This window comes from Lygodium microphyllum, chromosome 25, assembly GCF_053477565.2.
Source record: "Lygodium microphyllum isolate KBCC chromosome 25, Lygodium_microphyllum_v1.1.10, whole genome shotgun sequence".
Lineage (NCBI taxonomy): Eukaryota > Viridiplantae > Streptophyta > Polypodiopsida > Schizaeales > Lygodiaceae > Lygodium > Lygodium microphyllum.
This window is the reverse complement of record NC_141159.1, coordinates 64,543,557-64,564,291: the sequence shown is the minus strand read 5'-3', so window position 1 is coordinate 64,564,291 and position 20,735 is coordinate 64,543,557. Positions and strand designations below refer to the sequence as shown.

The window sequence follows — 20,735 nt, the reverse complement described above, 5'->3', positions numbered from 1 at the left end:
TTCTATTGAAAACACAACATAAAAGAGAAACAACACATAGAGAGAGGGGAGAAAGAAAGGAGAGAGAGATGAGCACCTCTGTCTCCTGCCCCAAACAACCTTTGCAATAAAACAACAACAACAGTAAGAAACGACATCAAACCCTATTGAAAAAATAGCAAATAAGAGAAAATGCAAAGAGAGATGGGCACCTGTGTTTTGCCCAAAATCTGGAGCTGCATGGAGAAGAAAGTGTAGAGGTGAGCAGAACGCTCAAAACCCTAATTACTCTCTGCAGGGAGCTTCAATGGAGAGGAAAATTCACGAGTATAGAGAAGAGAGGGAAAGTGGTCTGTTGCTCAACTTTTGGGTCAAATTGATTTCGTGAGAGGGAAAAAAACCAAAATTGAAAATTCTCAAAAAAGGGGAGAAATACGAGGTGACAGAAACTCAAATTTTGTGTACTATTCATTCTTCCTTTTTTTAATCCCCCACTATCCATTTTTTTAAATAGAAAACCCAAGATTTGGAGAGAGGAGATTCACCCTCCATGGATGTCAACATCTAGCCTTCCTATTGGACAATCCAAAAGGCCCACATCTTAAATTATATTATTTTTAAGGGCCCATTCGTGAGTTCATTTTTTTCTTAATGAAAAATCTGAATGGAAGTGGAACAACCCTCTAAGCAGAAAATGTTGCACATATAAGAATGGGGTCTTGATGAGAATAAAATTGGCTTCGAATAGTGTCATGCTTGAGGAAGAAAATTGATAAATTTAATGAATCTAGTGAATATGTTTCTAACAAGCACCTTATGGAACAAATAACAATGGACCTATCTTTGAGTTACAAAGTGAGTGCAACCAATATGAAGACTGACATGATGATTGTATTATGTTATTTGATGGTGATTTGATTATTTGTAATAGTAGTTAATTATGAAGATCTTGGAATTGATGTCACAACACCATATATAGGAGTAAGCCCAAATTCTATCAGTAATAGTGCTAGTGTTACAAGTAATTCGTCAATGTATAGCAATCATGTGATGAATGTTAACCCACATTCTTATGCAACAAATAGGCACATTTCAAGTTCTTTATGGGCTAGGTCCCAAAATGTTTGACATCCAAATATTGTAATTTTTATGAAACATCCAATTTAAAATACATGTCAAAGGAGTGGCTCAAATCTACAAATCCAATATTTCTAGCTTGTATCAAATATTGGAATAATTTAAGAAATGTAGCTATGGGAGTTGGTTGGAGAGAGAACACCTAAACAACTTAGGCACCCCTTCTTTTCTCTTTTTTCTCTCCCTCAACCTCGTGCCTTCTTCCAACTTGCTCTTTTCTTCTTAAGTTCCATGCTATTTCTTAGGTATGGAGAGTGAAGCTTGTGAAGATGATGGTGATGCTTCTTGTGCTTGGGTGTAATTTTTCATAATAGAATCATACTCACATGAAGTTAATATTACTCAAGCACCTAAAATACGAGAAGAAGAAGCTTTGCCAAAGAGAAGGGAGTTATGAGAATTTTGGGCTACCAAATTAGAAGCCTTATTAATGCTACATTGGAGGATTCATCCCATCATTATCAATGGTGATATTGGAAGCAAGCAAGGAAGAAAAAGTTAGAGTAGAAAGGGCACAATGGTTAGAGCATAAAGAGGAGAACAAGTTCCACTTTGGAGCAATGTGCACATGCCTCTCTCACAACCCATTCTTAAAGAAGAAAGACAAGTAGCAACAATGTCTGTTATAGTAGCAACAATGGACAAAGAAGAAAAAGATGAGGACACCAAAGCATAAGGAAGCTGTGTCAATATCCAACCTCCATGGCGGCATTGTACATTTCTAGCAAATCCCAATTTATTAGTCTTAATCCAAAGCTACATCCATTAAATAAAGCACTCCTACTTCCTACATAAGAATCAAGATGCTTTTTTCAATGATCTATATTTCCAAGGGGTATATTTAAAGAAAATTTGTATGTTGGGGGCTTTATGCAAATTTTCTTCCATGGATTCTTTTTGGTGCTTCAAGATTATATTGGTACTTATCTTTCACCAAAATTTGTTTGTGATCTTTAACGTAATTTTGGATTACACTTTTCCCTCATCTTTTCTTGATTTTAAAAGCAAGAAAGTGTTAGAGATAGCCCAAATGAGGCAAAACTATATGAACTCAAGTACACTTGCAATGGAGTTCATCACAAACACCATGTGGTTAAAGGAAAATCTTTGTTCAAGTTGTTCATGAGGATGTTCACGAGATTGAAGGGAGGAATGTTAACCCACGTTCTTATGGAAAAAACAAGTGCATTTCAAGATCTTCATTAGCCAAATGCCAAAGTTCTAGACATGAAAATGATGTAATTTCTATGCAAGTTCCATTTTAAGATCAATGTAAAAGGCACACCTCAAATCTATAAATCCATACCTCATGTATGTGTATACAAGTTGGAAAGGAGCTAGGTGTTGCCATTTGTAAAATAGATAACAAGTTCTCTTAGACCTTAGTTCACATTTTTAATATCAACTATTAGAATAATGTTTTAAAATGGTTATAGGGGTTGAAGAGAGAAGGGATGAGCAATTTAGGCACCTCATCTCTTCTCTTTTTTTGTCTCTCCCAACCTTGTGCATTCTTCCATATTGAAGTAGACATTGGAGTAGCACCTAAAGTTCCTACACGAAATACTATTACAGAACAGTTAAAGGCTAAGAAAGATTGGGAGTAGACACAAAGTAAAATCATGTGTTGGTTATCTATTAGTATCAGAGATAGCATGATGGGCTATTTGTAGGAATCTAAAACTCCCAGTATTGCATGGAAAAATTTAGCAAGGCTGTTTGAAGGAAGTACAAAGGCTAGATAGCTACAACTCAAGTTACAGTTGAATCAAGTGAAAAGATGGAACTTGTTCATTAATGATTATGCATTGAAGATCGAGAGTATTATGGAAGCTCTGAGATCCATTAGTGTGGTAGTTAATGATGATGATATTGTGCATGCATGGTTAGATGGACTTAGAGATAAATACAAAAGCTTCAAGTCATCTATGAATATGAGGGATGATATCCCTAATTTTGCAAACTTAATTTCTATACTGATACTTGAGGAGAAGAACCTTGGATTGGATTCCTCTTCTTAAAAACAAGTCTGTACGAGTGTTTTACTCTACTAGCAAAGGTAGAGGTCATGATAGAGGCTAAGGTGGTGGTTGTTGTCAAGATTATGATACATAGCAAAATAGCGAAGGACTGTCTCAAGGAAGGGGAAGCCAAAGAGGGGAAGGTATAGATTTTAATAGGCAATAGAATTTTGGTGATAGCAAAGAGCGCTAGCATTGTGGTAAAAAAGGCCACATTTATAAAAATTGCTTCAAAACAAAAGCTAAAATTAGAAATGGGAAAAAGCAACAAGGTAACTTTACATCTAGTATCAAAAATAATGATGACAAAAGTAAATGGTTGTTATGCAACACTTTATAAACACTATGATTACCAATGGTTCATCAAAGAATGATGTATGGTATGCAGATTCAGGTGCCTCTAATCACATGACTTCTCATGGAGAGTAGTTTAGAGAGATGTGTAGTCTAGATTCTCTAGACTATCTAGAGATAAGGGAAGATATAGGTCACCCCATTACTAATGTTGGAAATATTCATTTGAGTATGCGGAATGGAAAAACCAAGTACTTGGATAATGTGTTGCATCTACCAAATGTTACAAAAAACTTGGCTTTTAATTGTCATATTTGGTAGAACAGGGATTGTAGATTTGGTTTGCATCTGATGTTATGTAGAAGATCTAAAAAATGATTGCAAATTGATCACTTAAGGGAAACGTGCTGGTAGATTCTTTACCCTTGATGTAAGTCTAATTGAAATGGATGCTGCCATATTTGCATAAGATTTAGGTGTTATGGTTGATATTGAAATTTGGCATAAGAGAATTGGTCATGTGAATATTTAGCAACTGAAAGACATGCAATCGAAATAGACTATGGATGGCTTGTCCAAGTTTAGGATTGATGGGATACATAAAGTATGTGATACATGTCAAATTGAAAAGCAAACAAGGCATGCATTTCCACATGAAAAGCATGTATACAAGAAGCCAATTGAATTGATACATTATGATATATGGAGTCCTACAAAGACTACAACTTTGAGTGGTTGCGAGTATTATGTTTCTTTCATTGATGATCATACTCAAAAAGTATGGATTTACTTTATGCGTGAGAGAGTGAGGTATTCGCTCACTTTAAAAGCTTTAAGGATTTGGTTGAGAAGGAGACAAGCTTTCATATTAAATTCCTAAGATCGAATAGTGAGGGAGAATATCTCTCCAATTAGTTTTTTTATTTTTTGCAAAAAAATGGTATACAAAGGCATTATACATGTAGATATACTCTACAGAGCAAAATGGAGTTTTGAGCAAAAAAACAACCATATTGCAAAGGTGGCTCGTGCATTAATGTCAGATAGAAACTTGTCTCATTACCATTGGTCTAAATTAGTTGCTACTACTATATACATTATGAACAAGACACCCACTACTGTTGTACATGGTATGATACCTAAAGAGGAGTTTACAAGTAGAAAGCCAAATCTATCCCATCTGAAAGTATTTATATGTATCGCTTATGTGCATATTCCTGATGAGTTGCATAGTAAATTGGATTTGAAAGCAAAAAAATGTGTATTTATTGGATATTCTCTTGAGTAGAAGGGATATAGATGTTATAACCTTATTACACATGAGCTAAGAGTTAGCAAGGATGTTGTTTCTTATGAAATGAATAGCTAGTATAGTAATGCGCAGAATGTAGTTGGGGTTGATAAGCATGAGAGTATAGCTGTGCAAAAAATAGATCAGTAGTCATAAACATTGAGTGAACCACAAGTGTCTCCTAGTTATGGGTCCATTGATGGACCTTGGAGTGGTAGATTGAGGTCATGGGTTACTCCACCAAGTACATCATGGATGTCAAGAAAAGGTAAAGAGAAAGTTGGGGACTCATGTATTGTGACAAAATGTATCATCAAGTTTCTCTCATGTTGATGCTAATTCAAATGGATCTAAGTAGAGCTTGGATAAGAAGTTTAGGATTCCATCTATTAAAACATCTTGTGTACAGAAGGACAAGAGGATGCTAAAGCACTTGGTAGTGATCTAGGTCCATGCAAATCAAGTAGAGTGAGAAAGCCAACATAGCTATTGACATATGATAGCTATGTAATTGATCACTATGCATACATGGCTAAGGTTGCGCATGATCTGGACCCACTTGTTTTGAGGATACAATGGTTAATGGGTATTGGAATCATGTTATGGATGAAGAAATGGCTACATCTATGGATAATGACACATGGGAGTTAGTGCCCTTACTTGAAGGCAAGAAAGCTATTGGCTACAAATGGGTTTACAAGGTCAAGATGGATCTATTTAGCACTATAAGGCATGGCTAGTTGCCAAAGGGTATGCGTAGACTCATGGTATTGATTATGAGGAGACCTTTGCTCTAGTAGGCTAAAATGGCCACTATAAGGACTGTCATAGCAATGGCTACATCAAACGTTTGGATCATGCATCAAATGGATGTCAAGAATGCCTTCTTCTAGGGGGAATTGCAAGATGAAGTTTATGTGGATCAGCCAACTAGTTATGTGAATGAGAATCATCCAAATAATGTATATAAGTTTCGTAAGGCCTTCTACCAAGCTAAAGCAAGCACCTACGGCATGGCATGACAGGATTGCAAAATGCCTTGTCAACATTGGATTTTATAAATCATAGGTTGATCACTCACTCTATGTATATGTGAGTGATGCAAGTATTGTGGTCACTAGTCATTACTATATATGTGGATGATTTTATCATTGTGGGTGATACTAAGACTGATATTGATAATGTGAAGGGTCTTCTCAAGGCTGAATTTGAGATGAAGGATTTAGGAGAGCTGTGTTATTTTCTCAACATAGAGATAATCAGGATTGTAGAGGGTATATAGCTATCACAGATATACTATGCACTAGATATATTGAAGAAATATGGTATGATTGATTGCAAGCCTATTTCTATACCATTGGATGTAAATGCTAAGCTTAGTGCACATGAGGGTGACTTGATTGAGGATATGTATCGCAAGATTTTGTGTAGCCTTATCTGTTTGACAATCACTAAGCCAAACCTAAACTACATAGTTGGTTTGGAGAGTTAGTTTATGCAACTTCCACGGAAGCCACATTTGGATGTAGTGCAGCACACATTGTGCTATGTTAAGTCCACATTGGACTATGCTTTATTCTATGGTGTAGGTGTATCATTGGATTTACATGGTTATATAGATATAGATTGGGCCAATAGTATTTCAAACAGAAGATCTACCAGTGGTTTTGTGTTTTCCTTAGGAGTGCTATTGATACTTGGAGTAGCAAGAAACATCCGATAGTTCCTTTGTCTAGTACAAAGGCAAGGTACATAGGTGCTACAATTGCAGCATGTGAGGTATCTTGGTTACACAAGATACTTGATGATTTAGGGATGCAAGTGGATAAGAAGATTATCATCTACTATGATAACCTTAGTAGCATTCAATTGGCTAGAAACCTAGTGTATCATGCATGGGCCAAACACATAGAGATCCATTACCATTTCACTTGAGAGCAAGTTTAGCAAGTGATATTGACTTGGTTTATGTTAGCACAGAGAATCGAGTTGCTGATATTTTCACCAAGGCCTTGGGAGCTAAGAAGCTTCAATGCTTCAGGAGTATACTTGGAGTTCATAAGCTCATGCAGAGCTCAAGGGGGAGTGTTGAGATGTTGAACTCTACATGAGATGGTATCCCCAATACGTGCCTTAGTAATGTGGTATGATATTATTTACTAGTGTATTAGGTGATCGACATGAGGATACGCTAGTGATTCTACAGATGGACTACACCCACATAGTCTATTCTTGGTTATGGCACATTTACTAGGCCACCTCTTCTTTCCTACTAGGTTCACACTTAGTAACTGCATGTACATACGTTGTGGCACATTCATATTAGGCTTTTATCATATTGTAGACTAAGTTTTTTTGTGTGGAAGAAGTAAGAAGTAGAAGAAGAAGATTTTAGCCCTATCTCTCTATGTTCTCAAGTCTCCATTGCCTTTGTGTGTGTATGCTTCGCCTCTCTCCCCTCTTATTTGTTTTCACTTTTTACAAAGGCTCTTCCTCAAACAAAGTTCCAAGATTTTAGGAAACATTGTGACTTGATACCTTTTTAAACATGATCTATCATTCATCTTGAAGTCATAGGTTGCTATATCCAATAGGATGAACATATACAAATACAACCATGGCCATATGTGTATGTGTATGCGTGTGTGTGCGTGCATACGTATGTACATTTTAGGATTCGCTATGTTCTTCTATATTTTAGATCCATACCATAAAGGGGTGTTGTTGATGTCATCTCATGGGCTACACATTGATGCCATTTGGGCCTCCTAGCTAGTCTAAACTATCACTCGGAAACATTAATACACCCTTAGTACACTAGCACAATTAGGGCTTAGGACACTAGGGTACTTAGCATTTTCTCTTTAACATCATTATGCAAAATTGATATGTTTTATCAAATAAGAAAAAAACATCCAATAGGGAGGTACTTCCCTCTAAATATTAGCTAAGAGAGCAAGGAAGAGCTGTGTTGAAATTTTTACTATGTGTAGATAGGATAGCTCATAAGCTGAATGAACAATGTAGCTTGATTGCACTAGGACCCTCCTACTTGCTAGCCCTACCAAGGAGGAGAATAGACCAAGTGGTCAAGTGGGCAAAAGCCTAGACTTACACTAACACACCATGTGAATACATGTGTCAAACTAAGTGATGTACCAAGCAAGCCCACAACCTTGTAGTAATGAACCCAATTGCTAACAACTAAGCCATAACCTTTGGGACTTATTTGTGCATTTAGCACAATTGTATGGTAATCAATTAGTGTGGACATTTCATCATTGGACTCTCACTATTTGAGTTGAGTGCATTCAACATTATGATTGGGTATGATCTCTCTCTCTCTCTCTCTCTCTCTCTCTCTCTCTCTCTCTCTCTCTCTCTCTCTCTCTCTCTCTCTCTCTCTCTCTCTCTCTCTCTCTCTCTCTCTCTCTCTCTCTCTCTCTCTCTCTCTCTCTCTCTCTCTCTCTCTCTCTCTCTCTCTCTCTCTCTCTCTCTCTCTCTCTCTCTCTCTCTCTCTCGTGTGCATAATGACCCCAAATCTAGGCCAACATTAAGTCATTTTTGAATGGATATATATATATATATATATATATATATATATATAGCCTCCATCCATGGGTCTGTCTCCCCTTATTACTCATGACTCTAACCATTGGCTACACAAGTTGCGATGCTGCTCAAATAGAGGTGTGGGGCCATTATAACGTCTTGTAGCAATAGATTTGGCTCACTTTAGTGATGTGGCAAGTGAAAAGACCCCTCACGTAAACAAAAACTTAGCTATGGAATAAGGTGAAAATAGTTTCAACTTAAGTAATGTAATAATGGTTTAAGAGGTTACTTGCTCCCTAAAACATCTCTGCAGTGGTGTATCCTCGTCTCTTTAGTGGTGTATCCTCAAATTTTTGGTGGTGTATCCTCATCTTCATAGTAGCACATACTTTTCTTCTTGATAGATGGGATAGAAACACCTCTTGCTCTTGTAGTTCACTTCAAAAGCATGAGTTATGTGTTCCAAGTGGGGGTAGAGTGCCCCTGGGGGGGGTGCACTTTCTATTTTATTTAACATAACAAGCTATGGTTATTTGAGGGATACATGCTTATGAAAATAACGATCATGCACTTTTGTCCCTCAAGCTTCTACCTTTCCTCCTTAAAGCATGGTATCTTCATGGCAAACCTAAGTTTAATTGTGGCATTAGCTTTGTTGATTTTTCAAAATGCCATTTGATTTACGCACTTCATTGGACCAATTCTTTGGAAAGAACCAAAAGCTAGTTTCAGCCTAAATGATTCAATTTTCAAGGGACTATCTATAACAAAAATTTACGGTACCCTGTACTGAGATCATAGTTTATTAAATTGGGGATCCACTATCACATACCATATAGGTGAACTACCAACAATATATATGCTCTCAAAGTGGATATAAATGGCAATACCATGTCCTCTTTGTATACTTTTTGAGGATGTACTTCACCTCTTCTAGTAATGTAAGTGTGTAAGAAGGCTTTGGAAGAAGGTTAAGGGCTAGCTAATGAGACCTCAACTGCATGATATAGTCTCTTGGAAACAAGCTCTTCTTCATCAAAAGGGGAGGATGTAGTCTACTTCCTATTATGTGCAACATGTGATTAGGGGTGTAATCATTCAAAAGGTTAGGAATTGCAAAAATCAAGGTGTTTTTAATTATGTTGCTTGGATCATGCTAGATCTTCGAGATCATATTGATAAGCTCTCACTTATGGTGATTATCTTGCTTTCTCCTACTTTCAAAAAATGAGCAATGTAAAGTTTTGAGGCTTTAGTGGGGCTTGACCTTTGTAGGGTTGTATATTTTTATACATGATAAAATTTCATTTAAATTTAAAAAGAAAATACAATGAAGATTAGTGCTCACAAAATCATTGTCAATAGCAAGTACAAAAATGTGAAACCTTTAACTTCATTACTTGGAGGGATTTTTTATTCATCTATGTGCATTTTCCATCTCTACAACTAAAGCTTTGAAAGGTTTAAGGTTTTAAATCTTCTTCAAAATTTAAAGCACAAGTATTCGTGAAGGCACATATTAGGAATGATTGGAAGTGATGTATCAAAATGATTGAGCATGTCTAGTCATTAAAATGGAAATTGATGTGCTTAAAAATCCACTTTTTTAAAAAGGGCATGGTTAAAACCTAAAAATTATGTGTTGATCATAAGAAAAATTGAACCTTTGTTCCAAAATAATGTTAAGCATGTAGTTCAAGGGCATTCATGAAACTGAGAATCTCTCTTGTCTTCTTTCAATCATAACTAGAAGCTTTCTACAAACTACAAGAAGAAATTGTTTTGGAAGCTTGAGTAAAGTGTTGTGAACATAAGCTCAAAGGCTCTCTTGAAGCACCTAGGTTTGATCTTGTTCACAACTTATGGGGCACCACCCATAGCTTCAGGTGGTTGATACATGTCCTCTCATCTTTATACTTCTTTGATGTACTTATTATGTATGATCATTCATTCACTCTAATTCTTTTCAAGATTCCAAAGCAAGTGTTATAGTTCATACAAAAGAAATCATTCACATTTTCAACAATTACTACAAAAAGAAACTTACAAATATTGTTAAGCATGTATTCATAAATATGTAGTTATGACTCTTTATTACTATTAACAACATAGTCATGCATAAGTTAATCATGATGTTGATGTAAAAATAATGTTGCTTTGCCAAGGACCTTGACCAAGGCTCACAAAAAACCAAGGATTAGGGTAAATGGGACCAATTTAGTGATACCTATATGGCTCCCTTGTTAGAAACTGAATGTATAACCGCAAATATGTCTCGATGCTTGTTGAATTATGTTCACAAGGGGTTGACTCGATTGTAAACAAATTTTGGATGACAATGGAGCTATGGTGCTATGAAATAAGAATGATTCCACAAAAAATGTAAATTTGTCACAAGGAATACGATGCTAATTTAAGAATGTTGTGTTGGCAATTATCTCTTGTCTATTTTGGTCACTTGCTAGACACTCCTTAACTTAGGTTGTTTTTAAACTAGTGCTCACCTATCACAATAGATTTTACGAAATAGGGTTTGTTATTTAATTGGCCCCCCTTAAACTAATGCAAAGTCTTGTTGAGCTAGCCGAGGGTCTCTTTCACTTTGGGCTTTTTTAGGGATGAAGTAAATTTTCTCTTGAAAACAACATGGTGAGCATAAGTAGGTTTAAATTTGTTTATAGTAGGTGCACAGCCCGCGGTTTGAATCACACACCCGGTGAACTCAACCCACACTCGAGCCACTAAGGCTTGAGCTACAACCCCATTGCCAAAGAAGACTTTCCTTGAATGGACACAAGATTCCAAGGTTATAAGAACATCATGAAAAGTTGGTCCTTTATCTTGTACCTAGAGGCCTTGGGGACCCCCTCTTAGGCGTAGTACATGTGCTGCTTTTTATGCCTGGATATGGTGAGGCCCGAATGTGTTGTAAAGTGTTGCATAAGGTCACTCCTGTCTTTGCCCATTCAAGACGCTACCTACTTGTCTCTCAATTCAATCTTTTTTAATGATCGTGTCACTTCTTGTGTCCGGGGAGGCTTTGCGGATGAAGCAAGCAAGCGAACGAGATCGTCTTATTATACCAATAGGTAGCAGGTCATGTGTTCGGGTGCAGGTGGTTTAGCACTACTTGCATGAGAGCGGATGGCGAAGACGATGATGATGAAGCGAGCGAGCGAGCGAGAGCGTCTTATACCCAATAGGTAGGAGGTAATGTGTTCGTGTGCAGGTGGATTAGCACTACTTACGTGAGAGCGGATGGCGATGATAATGGTGGTGGTGCGGGTGGTGATGACGAGGAGGATGGCGACGATAGGCATGATCACGATGATGATGATGATGAGGACGAGGATGGCGGGGATAGGGATGATGATGATGACGGTGGGGGCGGAGATGAGGAGGAGGATGGTGACGATGGTGGGGTTGGAGATGACGAGGAGGATGGCGACGATAGGGATGATGATGATGATGGCGGGGGTGACGACGGAAGCTGCGCCAATGAGGAGCAGGTGCAAGAACGTGTGCGGGGGGATAGATCTGATGTTCCCGCTGGGGTCCGGGAGGGGCTGCGGAAGCCAGCAGTTCCAGCCGTACGTGGCGTGCGACGCGGACCAGCTGTACCTAAGCACGCCGACGGGGGCCTACGCGGTGACGGCCGTCGACTACGCCAACCACTACCTGTTCGTGACGGACCCCGCCATGTCAACCTGCGACGTCGCCCAGCGGACCGCCGCCATGTTCGCCCTCGACCCCGCCGCCCCCTTCTCCGTCGTCTCCACCCAGTTCGCCCTCCTGGCCTGCCCGCCCGACTCACCCCTCTTCCGACCCTTCCCCGCCCAGGTCTGCCAGGCCCCCGCCTCCGGCGCCGCCCAGATCTGCGACAGCCTCCGCGCCTCCTGCCCTGCCATCTCCTCCCTGGGCGGCTCCGGCTGCTGCCTCCTGTCTGGCCGCCCGTCCCCGCAGGCCGCCCGCCTGCCCCCCTACGGCTGCGCCACCTACGCCGCCGTCTACAAGTTCGGCCCGTCCTTTGGCTACGGGCCCGGCCCCAGCGCTGACTACCGCGACCCCCACTCCTGGTCCTTCGGCATCGCCCTGCGCTTCGACTTCGACGCCGCCGCCTACGATGCCGGCTGCCGCGCCTGCGAGGCCACACGCGGCGCCTGCGCCTACACCGACGAAGGCTTCCAGTGTGACTGTCCCTCCGGCCTCATCACTTACGGGTCCTGCCCCGCCTCTAGTCAGCAAGCGCACGGTATGACTATGGCGATAAATGTGCGTGTGTGCGTGTGCGTGTGCGTGTGTAGATGTCTCAGTGAGTGAGTGAATGAGTGAGAGAGTGGGGAAGTGGCTCCAGCAGCCCGACTCTTTAACAGGAAGTGCTCTCAGCTCTGGCGGAGTCTGACCTACAGATCAGACGATGGGCGGGCGCAGACTCAGTGATACAACACTCAGCGATGGTAACTATGGGTGCACAGGACATAACACAGCAAGACACTATCGACTTCTTAATGAACATAGCACCACCGGACCACGAGGACTAATTGCACGTAGTAGAGGACTATAAGGGTGACTGACTATAGATGGAGCTCGAGAGATTTTCCAGGGTGATTATAGATGGAGCTCGAGAGATTTTCCAGGGTGATTATAGATGGAGCTATCTGATATGATTATAGAGAGGCTACACCTAGGTAAGGATTATCTAGGGTGACTATGATCCCTTAATAACCCTTCATCCACTCTAATCCTACAATGGATCTTGTAGGATGGTAGGAGAGGCAAGAGCTATTATATATGATGATGGCATTATTTATTAATTTCATCATCATATCTTTGGTTATTCATGGGGAGACATACAATAGATCAAGTGTACTCAATTTCTTCTCATAGGTCATTCTAGCCACTTATAGACATATATATTATACTTTTCCACAAGAGTGATTGCAAGCCACTTACATGGCTTAGGCCCTAAATAATGCGGACATATGATACCAAATTTTGATGGGATTTTACCAATGTGTGAGAAGCTAGAATCATAGGACTTGAACAAGTTTCAAATATAACATTGATATCCACAAAGCTAGATTGTTAAAGGTGCATAAAAGTTGATCAAAACAACACTCAAAAGCACTATTGGGAGCTTAAAAAGTTGATCATTTTTATCAAATTGCAATTCTCTAATTGAGAATGCATAGGTTATGTGTGTACATTTGATATGATTTTGATTAGGAGCACTAAAAGTTCCCTTCTTTTGCAAACATAGTCTCAACAGTGGCCATGAAACTAACATTTTCTAGCTTTTCTTGACCCATTCTAGGTTTCCTTTTCAATTTGCATCTTGTGATGGTTGTTCTCTAGAATAGTTTCCACTTAATCTTTACTATTAAAGAGAATCAACATTTTGTAGGGGTCTAAAATAATGCACAAGTGGCTTTTCACTTACATAACGGATGTTAAAATGGCTTTCTCCCTCTACCCACCCCCCCATCTCTCTCTCTCTCTCTCTCTCTCTCTCTCTCTCTCTCTCTCTCTCTCTCTCTCTCTCTCTCTCTCTCTCTCTCTCTCTCTCTCTCTCTCTCTCTCTCTCTCTCTCTCTCTCTCTCTCTAAAAATCTCATATTTTCAACTCAAGCCTTAGAGGTTGGTGAACTTATTTATTAGGAGTGTCAAAACCCACAAATCATCATAAAAACAATATATTATACTACTAATATTTGGATCTTTTGTGGCCTTTAATTTGGGTGATATGAGAGTAGCTAGGAATTCAACATTTGGGAAACTATAAGCACTCATTGCACATAAGCATTTATGCTTGTTGGACAATGCATTACGATGAGTTGTCTAACCTACCTCCTAGATTTTTATGGGAGAGTAAGAATTGTGGAGTTGAATAATTTGTTCATTGGTCCATCAAGGTAAGTAATTAGAAAAGAGCATTATATACCATTTTTATCCCATTTAAGTGTAAAATATTTGTTGCAATGGTTTAAATTGGGCCTTCACATTTAGATTTTATTTGAGATACAAGGCTAACCTAGATGTACTATCATGAATCGTGCAAATCCTCACATTTTAGTCCCCTTTTTTTCCATTTTCTTATTTTTTTTCTTTTCATGCATTTTCTTGTTTGGTAGACACATACAACTTTATTTGTGCTCTTTGAGACTCTTATTGTTCTTGTCTTATTGTCTGCAGTTGCAAATCATGCTACGATGATTTATACTGGCTCATTAACTCAAGGTAAACATAATGATAACAATTTCAACGATTTATATTACCTCATTAACTCAAGGTAAACATAATGATAGCCATTTTAAACCATTGATGAATTATCTTTCCAAATCTCACATTCTTTTGGGATCTATATTGCAGGGTTTAATATGATTGCCTTCATCATCTTTTCCAATATCCTAAATATGAGGTAAAAGTTAAACAAATGTTTCATCTCATGACATTATGAACTCTTGAGAATACTTCTCATTTTCCCCCTTGCCAATCACTTGTACAAAGAAATCATTGTTAAACCATTTTTTCAAGGCTTTACCAATCTACTAGAAAAATAATTTTGAAGGAGACACTAGTATTAATGCACATTCACCTGTACATTAAGTACTTCGTACACAATATGTGAGCATAAAAAGATTGACAACTTTAAGATAATTTGAAGTCAAACTAAGCTTTCAATCTTGTGCTTTTTTGTAAACATAAGTGAGCTACCCAACAAGTTGTGCAACCTAAGGTAAGTTTGTTGAATCTTGATTCTAAAAGTAGACATGAGCTACCCATTGTAGGCTCCTCCTATAGATTTTTGGGGACTTGGCCCAATCTTGATTATTGCTTACCATGAGATATTTTCATCACTAATTTTGCCTAATAAGAGAAAGTCCACAATTATGTAGCTTCTACAAATGTGCAAAAAATGATTACAAATGTTGCTTTTGAGATCATTGTTTAAAAGCTAAAAGACAATTTAATTCCCATTGAAGGGCTAATACATGTTTTCCAAACTTCTCATAAATCCCTTAAGAAGTTTATCCATTTGTCGTTGCAAATATATGGACAATGAAAAGGAATAATTTCTCTAATTTAGCTAATTAATTAAAGCTTTCTTGTTCTCTTGAAATGATTTGAAACATTTTGATCTCCATACCTAACACGGACATTTGAAGCTACAATATGCTCTTGCATCAATATGGTGGATGATGTGTTAGTCTCTTCCCTCCTTCTTACACTTATAATCAAAGAAAACCACAATGTAGAATACATATCATTAGATTACAATTAGCAAAGATAGTATAAAAGTAATAAATATCATTATATTGAATGGACATCACAAAATAAAAATACCTACCATGACATTCTTGGACCACTGTAGGAGCTATGCGCCCTTGATGCATAGTGACCAAGCAACCTAAGTCCTTACTTTCATACTTTTATCAACCCATGGTTATCTTATCTATGTCAAATCATTTGTACTTGTGGTTCTAGTCAAGGGCAACTAAATGAACATAAAAACATTGAATGTACCCTACATGTGAGATCTCAATAAACAAGGTAAATATAATATCTATGTTGGGATCAAACTCCATGTGCTCTATGACTCTAGCTAGGACTCTAACTAGAGTCCTTATAATAGCATGGTTGGTAATAGTCGAAGAGAACTTTGTAGATTCTTTTGATACTCAAAAGCTAGATAATAGCCATAACTTGGAGTAGATATATGCAAACATTGAGCAAAAAATTAAGAAAGAGAGATATCCAAAATCAAAAAACCATTTTCAAATACTTCTTAAAGAAAATCTCAAAAATATATGAGGCAAGTAGTTGCAAGGGGATATCAACAAAATAAACCTCACAAAAAGACCATTTCATATCAATGTACTTTTTGAAGTACATCCTTATAGTAGACAATATCTACAGTACATCCTTATAGACAATATCTACAATGAGATTTATAGTATCTACACTTTTTACAACAATACATTCACACCAAATAATGATTTTACCCTCCAAAGTGCTACATACAAGTGGCCATGAGTAAAGATTGATGCTTTTAAATAAAGGTCAATAGACAAAGCCTAACCTTGTGATTGATTGATTGTCATAGCAAAGGCTAGTCGTACAGGAAACTGCCTTTGTTTCATAGTAAATGGATAATGCAAATTGCTAGAAATGAATGTGATTCTTTGAATAAAATCCCTTTCACCTATATTTGTCAATGAAATTATTTTTGTATCTATCAGCTTTTTGTTATAAGCCCTACATATCAATCTTGTGCCATTAAACAATCCTTTCCTAGATTCAAGTTTCTAAGGAGAATCATAGACGTGTTAATTTTCAATAACAAAAGATGAGGAGGAAATCTGCCTTTTAAATTTAGAGCATTCAAGTAGACAAAGTACAAAATTCAGTTATCATCTATCTCTACCAGCTAAATTTGCACTATAATACCATGGGTAACTTGTCCCAACATCAATTGCAATGTATGGTGATTTAGGTGCTAGCCTTTATATTATGTGACACAAGAATGGAATGTCCTTTGAAATATGTTCCTAATTTACAACATCGCACAATCATATGTAATGCCCACCCCATCCCCTATCCCCTGAATCCAAGAAGTAGTGAAACCATGATGTGCTTTCTAGACCCACAGGATCATCTAAAAACAATCCACGATATCCACCATAACTATAGAATATGCAACTCTCTATCCATCATCTAACTTTGCCTCCCTAGACATGCAAGCACTTTGTTCCTCTACAATATCATATGTATATTCATCTTGTAAGAGTGGATTGACATGCAACTGAGCATTTGGATCAGAAGGATTCGGCAACCCAAAATTTTTTGACAATCTTTGTCCATATTGACATAGAATGTGATAAAAAGCCATATTAGATGCCTCTTGTTGTAGAACATAATGGGATACATGCCCATGTTCTTGTTGCAACCTATATAAGATGCTCTCTGTCATGGTACCAAATATCTTTTCCACAAGTAACCATGTCGAGTAGGCTCAAAGAAAACCAAAATAACATCAAACAACAATCAAAGTGAAATATCAATTTGTATTATGTAGCTTCTAATAAGCACAAAGTCCACTCATCATCACGTTGAAGCATTCCTTTTGCAATGCAAGCGTCTTACAAGATTTTGTACACCACATTGTCAATAGTATGAAAATCCTCAAAGAAAGTATATCCTTTAGATATTGTCAAAAGCATTTCTACAAAGTAGGTGCCACAAAGTATATTCAACCAATAATATTTCCACATTTTCTTTTAATCTAGGTCTTTCATTAAGTGGTCCTTACCCAAAACACTGGAAAGTCTTGATAAAGAATAGTTATGGCCTCTAGATGAATTCTATTGCATGCAAACCATTTAGTAAGAGTGGTTTTTGGATATTTTCATATTGCATGATATCAAAAATCAAGTATACTATACGTATTTTGAAATACCCAAAAATTCCTACTCGGCAAGCTCGTGTAAGTTACTATGTATAAAAATGTGCATCATGTGAGTTCAAAAGAAGGGAATTTTAAAAAAGATAGTCTTACAAATATACATTCACAGAAAAAGAAAAAATTAAATGCATAAATTTATTCATAAAAGTAGTATATATATTCCATGTGTGAATTTTTTACATAAGGGTATTATTAATTCATAAAACCAAGCAAGATTTTCTTACCAAAAAGGGGTCTCAAATAATGCCTTCCACTTATGAGCACTCATGTAGTGATGGAATTGTCTGTTTTGTAGACTCTTTGTAGACAATAGAACTACTTAGATGTGATAGGAGCCAAGATTTATAGGCAGGGGTCATTGGAGCTCTTGAAATGTTTGTGGAGGTTGCATTAGCTAGACATCCAAAAGCCTTGGGTATGGACATGTTTAGTGGCATGAGTATTGGAGATCATATGCTCTTCAACACTCCAACATCTCCACAAGTTGATTTGACATGTATATGAGATGGCTTCTAAGAGTTGCACCACCCCTAAGTACATGACTTGAGCTAAGAATGTGATTGAACGTGGAGTGCAACAATGAGGCAACAACCACTTGTAGGTAGAGTTGATAATGGACCCGGAGCTTGATGTGCTACACAGATGAGAGAGAAACCACAATCAAAGGAGAGAGAGATAATCCGATGCTCAACAAACTTCCATGTTTGGAGAGTCAATAGAGTAAACCCACTAGATGAGGTTCCTTATTTTGTGGGGTTAAAGTTTAGAGAGTTATTGGCCACTTTTGCAACGCCCACAAGTCAATTGACCTACGTGTGTCTTGGCCCTAATGCCTTTTCCATTATTTTATCATTACAACATACTTTCTCCCTAATTAAAGTGATATTGAGACACACGTATTTTCATGCTCCTCTCTCTCTCAAACAGGAGTGTGTGCATGTGCACACACATGCACAAACTCTCTCTCCCTCCTATCATACTTGAAGCCTAAAGCCACCACTTGGGTAAGTTACTATGTATAAATCCTAGGCATTACGTGTGTTCAAGGCATCTCTATTACTCTGCCGCTAAACATGCACCAAGGTGACTAAAGTTTCAGACCTCTATAAAGAATGAAGCTTCAAGTTGCACATTATGGTCATCCCCTTGAGCTATTCTCTCTCTCTCTCTCTCTCTCTCTCTCTCTCTCTCTCTCTCTCTCTCTCTCTCTCTCTCTCTCTCTCTCTCTCTCTCTCTCTCTCTCTCTCTCTCTCTCTCTCTCTCTCTCTCTCTCTCTCTCTCTCTCTCTCTCTCTCTCTCTCTCTCTCTCTCTCTCTCTCTCTCTCAAATGTGCATATCCTCCCTCCTCTACATGGAGAAACCTTGAACAGATTGTGCTTCATAAAATAGGTGAAATGCTTTATTGTGTTGATGTGAGTGCCTCAAAGTTTAGATATAATTTGACCAGTTCTAAAGTTCTTTTTGTTCATTTCAGGTCTAGTTATTCATAGCAAAAGATGCTCAACCTTATATCGTAGACTAGCACAATATTCCAATAGGATATTTTGCAAGCAATATTTACTTGCAAAAGGTCATGTCAATGAAGACGACTCACCTCCAGGATTTGAAGGGATTATTGTTAAACGTGCCAAAGTTAATGTACTTGCCTCTCACTTGCCTATGTAGTAACAACAACACACATACCTTGGCACTATATTGACAAGGTCATCTAATGAAGTAAGCTTAGATTTGGTTAAAAGCATTCACTTTTTTATTCTATAACTCTTCTAAAACTTCTAAATCTACATTTTTGGGTATTTCAAATTATTTATGACTCTACCCACAAGTTGTTGTCGAAGGTGAAAGTACTAAAGTGTTTACACAGCAGTAGACAGAAGTGAGAGTATTGGAAGATATACATCTATAGACTTCTGTAATCCCTCAAAGGCTCCTCAAAGGTGGTCTTTCTTGTTTGCTATGAAATTGCATGTGAAACATTAAATGTGATGTGATGATACTATGTTGTGCACTCTTCCAGAACCCAAGGAAGTGCTAACAAATGTTGAGGATAACTTGGTTCCTTCTATAGCTTTGATACGTGTTGAAGATGATGATGGAGTTGAGGAAGGCAATGTGCCAAATAAAGTGTGGCAATGCATCTTGGTATGAGATCTTATATACTTTGTAGTGTGTATGTTTGATTGTCTTAATTGTTTTTTCAGTAGCAAGTACACTTTTTGGTGCACCTCTTCAAAGATTTAGTAGTGAAGTCAATGGACAAGCGTACACTCCTCTTAATCAATGCAACATAAAGGAAAAGATAGAACAATCTACTTTTCTAAGCTGTCCTACATCTCCAATTACCTTCAATGCAAATTCCATTTGTTCAATGGATTCTTTAAGCAAGTTTGGAGATCCAAATATTGCAGCAGCATATGCAATATTGAGGCAGTGCTTCAGGCTCACTTAAGGCAAGAGAGGGATGGATTTGGTACCCACAGCATGTCATGCAATTTTGGTGTAAGTGCATGATCAGATGATTTAAAAATCTAATGGCTTGAAATGAAATGAAGAGGATAGGCCTTTATCTCAAGCACTTTAGTGACTCACTAAATGTACTTGGATGGTTCAAGAAAGAAGTAGCTAAGATGAACAAGAGGTCATTCAACTAGCACAACAAGAGATCGTTCAAGTATGCTTGGGTGCTAAACAAGCTGAAGACCAAGTGTGAGCATTGCCATTGATATCTTTGTTTGGAAATTTGAAACAATGGAGTACTATTGTGCTGTTATTGATTCCCTTGGTTAACATGACTTCATCAAGCACATGATTATTGGGGCCTCTCAGGTTGAGTGTGTAGGCCTTATCATCCACTCAAGTGCTAGATTTTGAAGCTCATATTCTCCTCGTGTTTCTAAAGATGGAAAGACTTGTGAGCATGCCCTCATTTCATTTACCCTGCATATGAAGCAGATAATTGGCCATTGTAATAAGATGGATGCAACAACTTTGAAACA

The 20,735-nt window shown here is 37.9% G+C and overlaps 1 protein-coding gene across 1 annotated transcript; it reads left to right on the top strand.

The window, feature by feature from the left end:
• The first annotated feature begins 11,164 nt into the window (after window positions 1–11,164).
• On the top strand, window positions 11,165–19,414 carry LOC148014310 (uncharacterized). Its single transcript, XM_087667009.1, has 4 exons — window positions 11,165–12,529; window positions 14,469–14,513; window positions 14,646–14,694; window positions 19,214–19,414. Exons 1-4 carry the CDS (start codon window positions 11,536–11,538, stop codon window positions 19,227–19,229), a joined length of 1,104 nt encoding a protein of 367 aa, XP_087523135.1. The 5' UTR covers window positions 11,165–11,535; the 3' UTR covers window positions 19,230–19,414.
• The last annotated feature ends 1,321 nt before the right edge of the window (window positions 19,415–20,735 follow it).

What these genes read in the sequence shown, in the direction of transcription:
- LOC148014310 (XM_087667009.1), top strand. Translation starts at nt 11,536, where the DNA reads ATGGCGATGATAATGGTGGTGGTGCGGGTGGTGATGACGAGGAGGATG. An exon ending in CTCTAGTCAGCAAGCGCACG is followed by an intron (nt 12,530 to 14,468) that starts GTATGACTATGG and finishes TATTGTCTGCAG; the next exon opens with TTGCAAATCATGCTACGATG. An exon ending in TACTGGCTCATTAACTCAAG is followed by an intron (nt 14,514 to 14,645) that starts GTAAACATAATG and finishes TCTATATTGCAG; the next exon opens with GGTTTAATATGATTGCCTTC.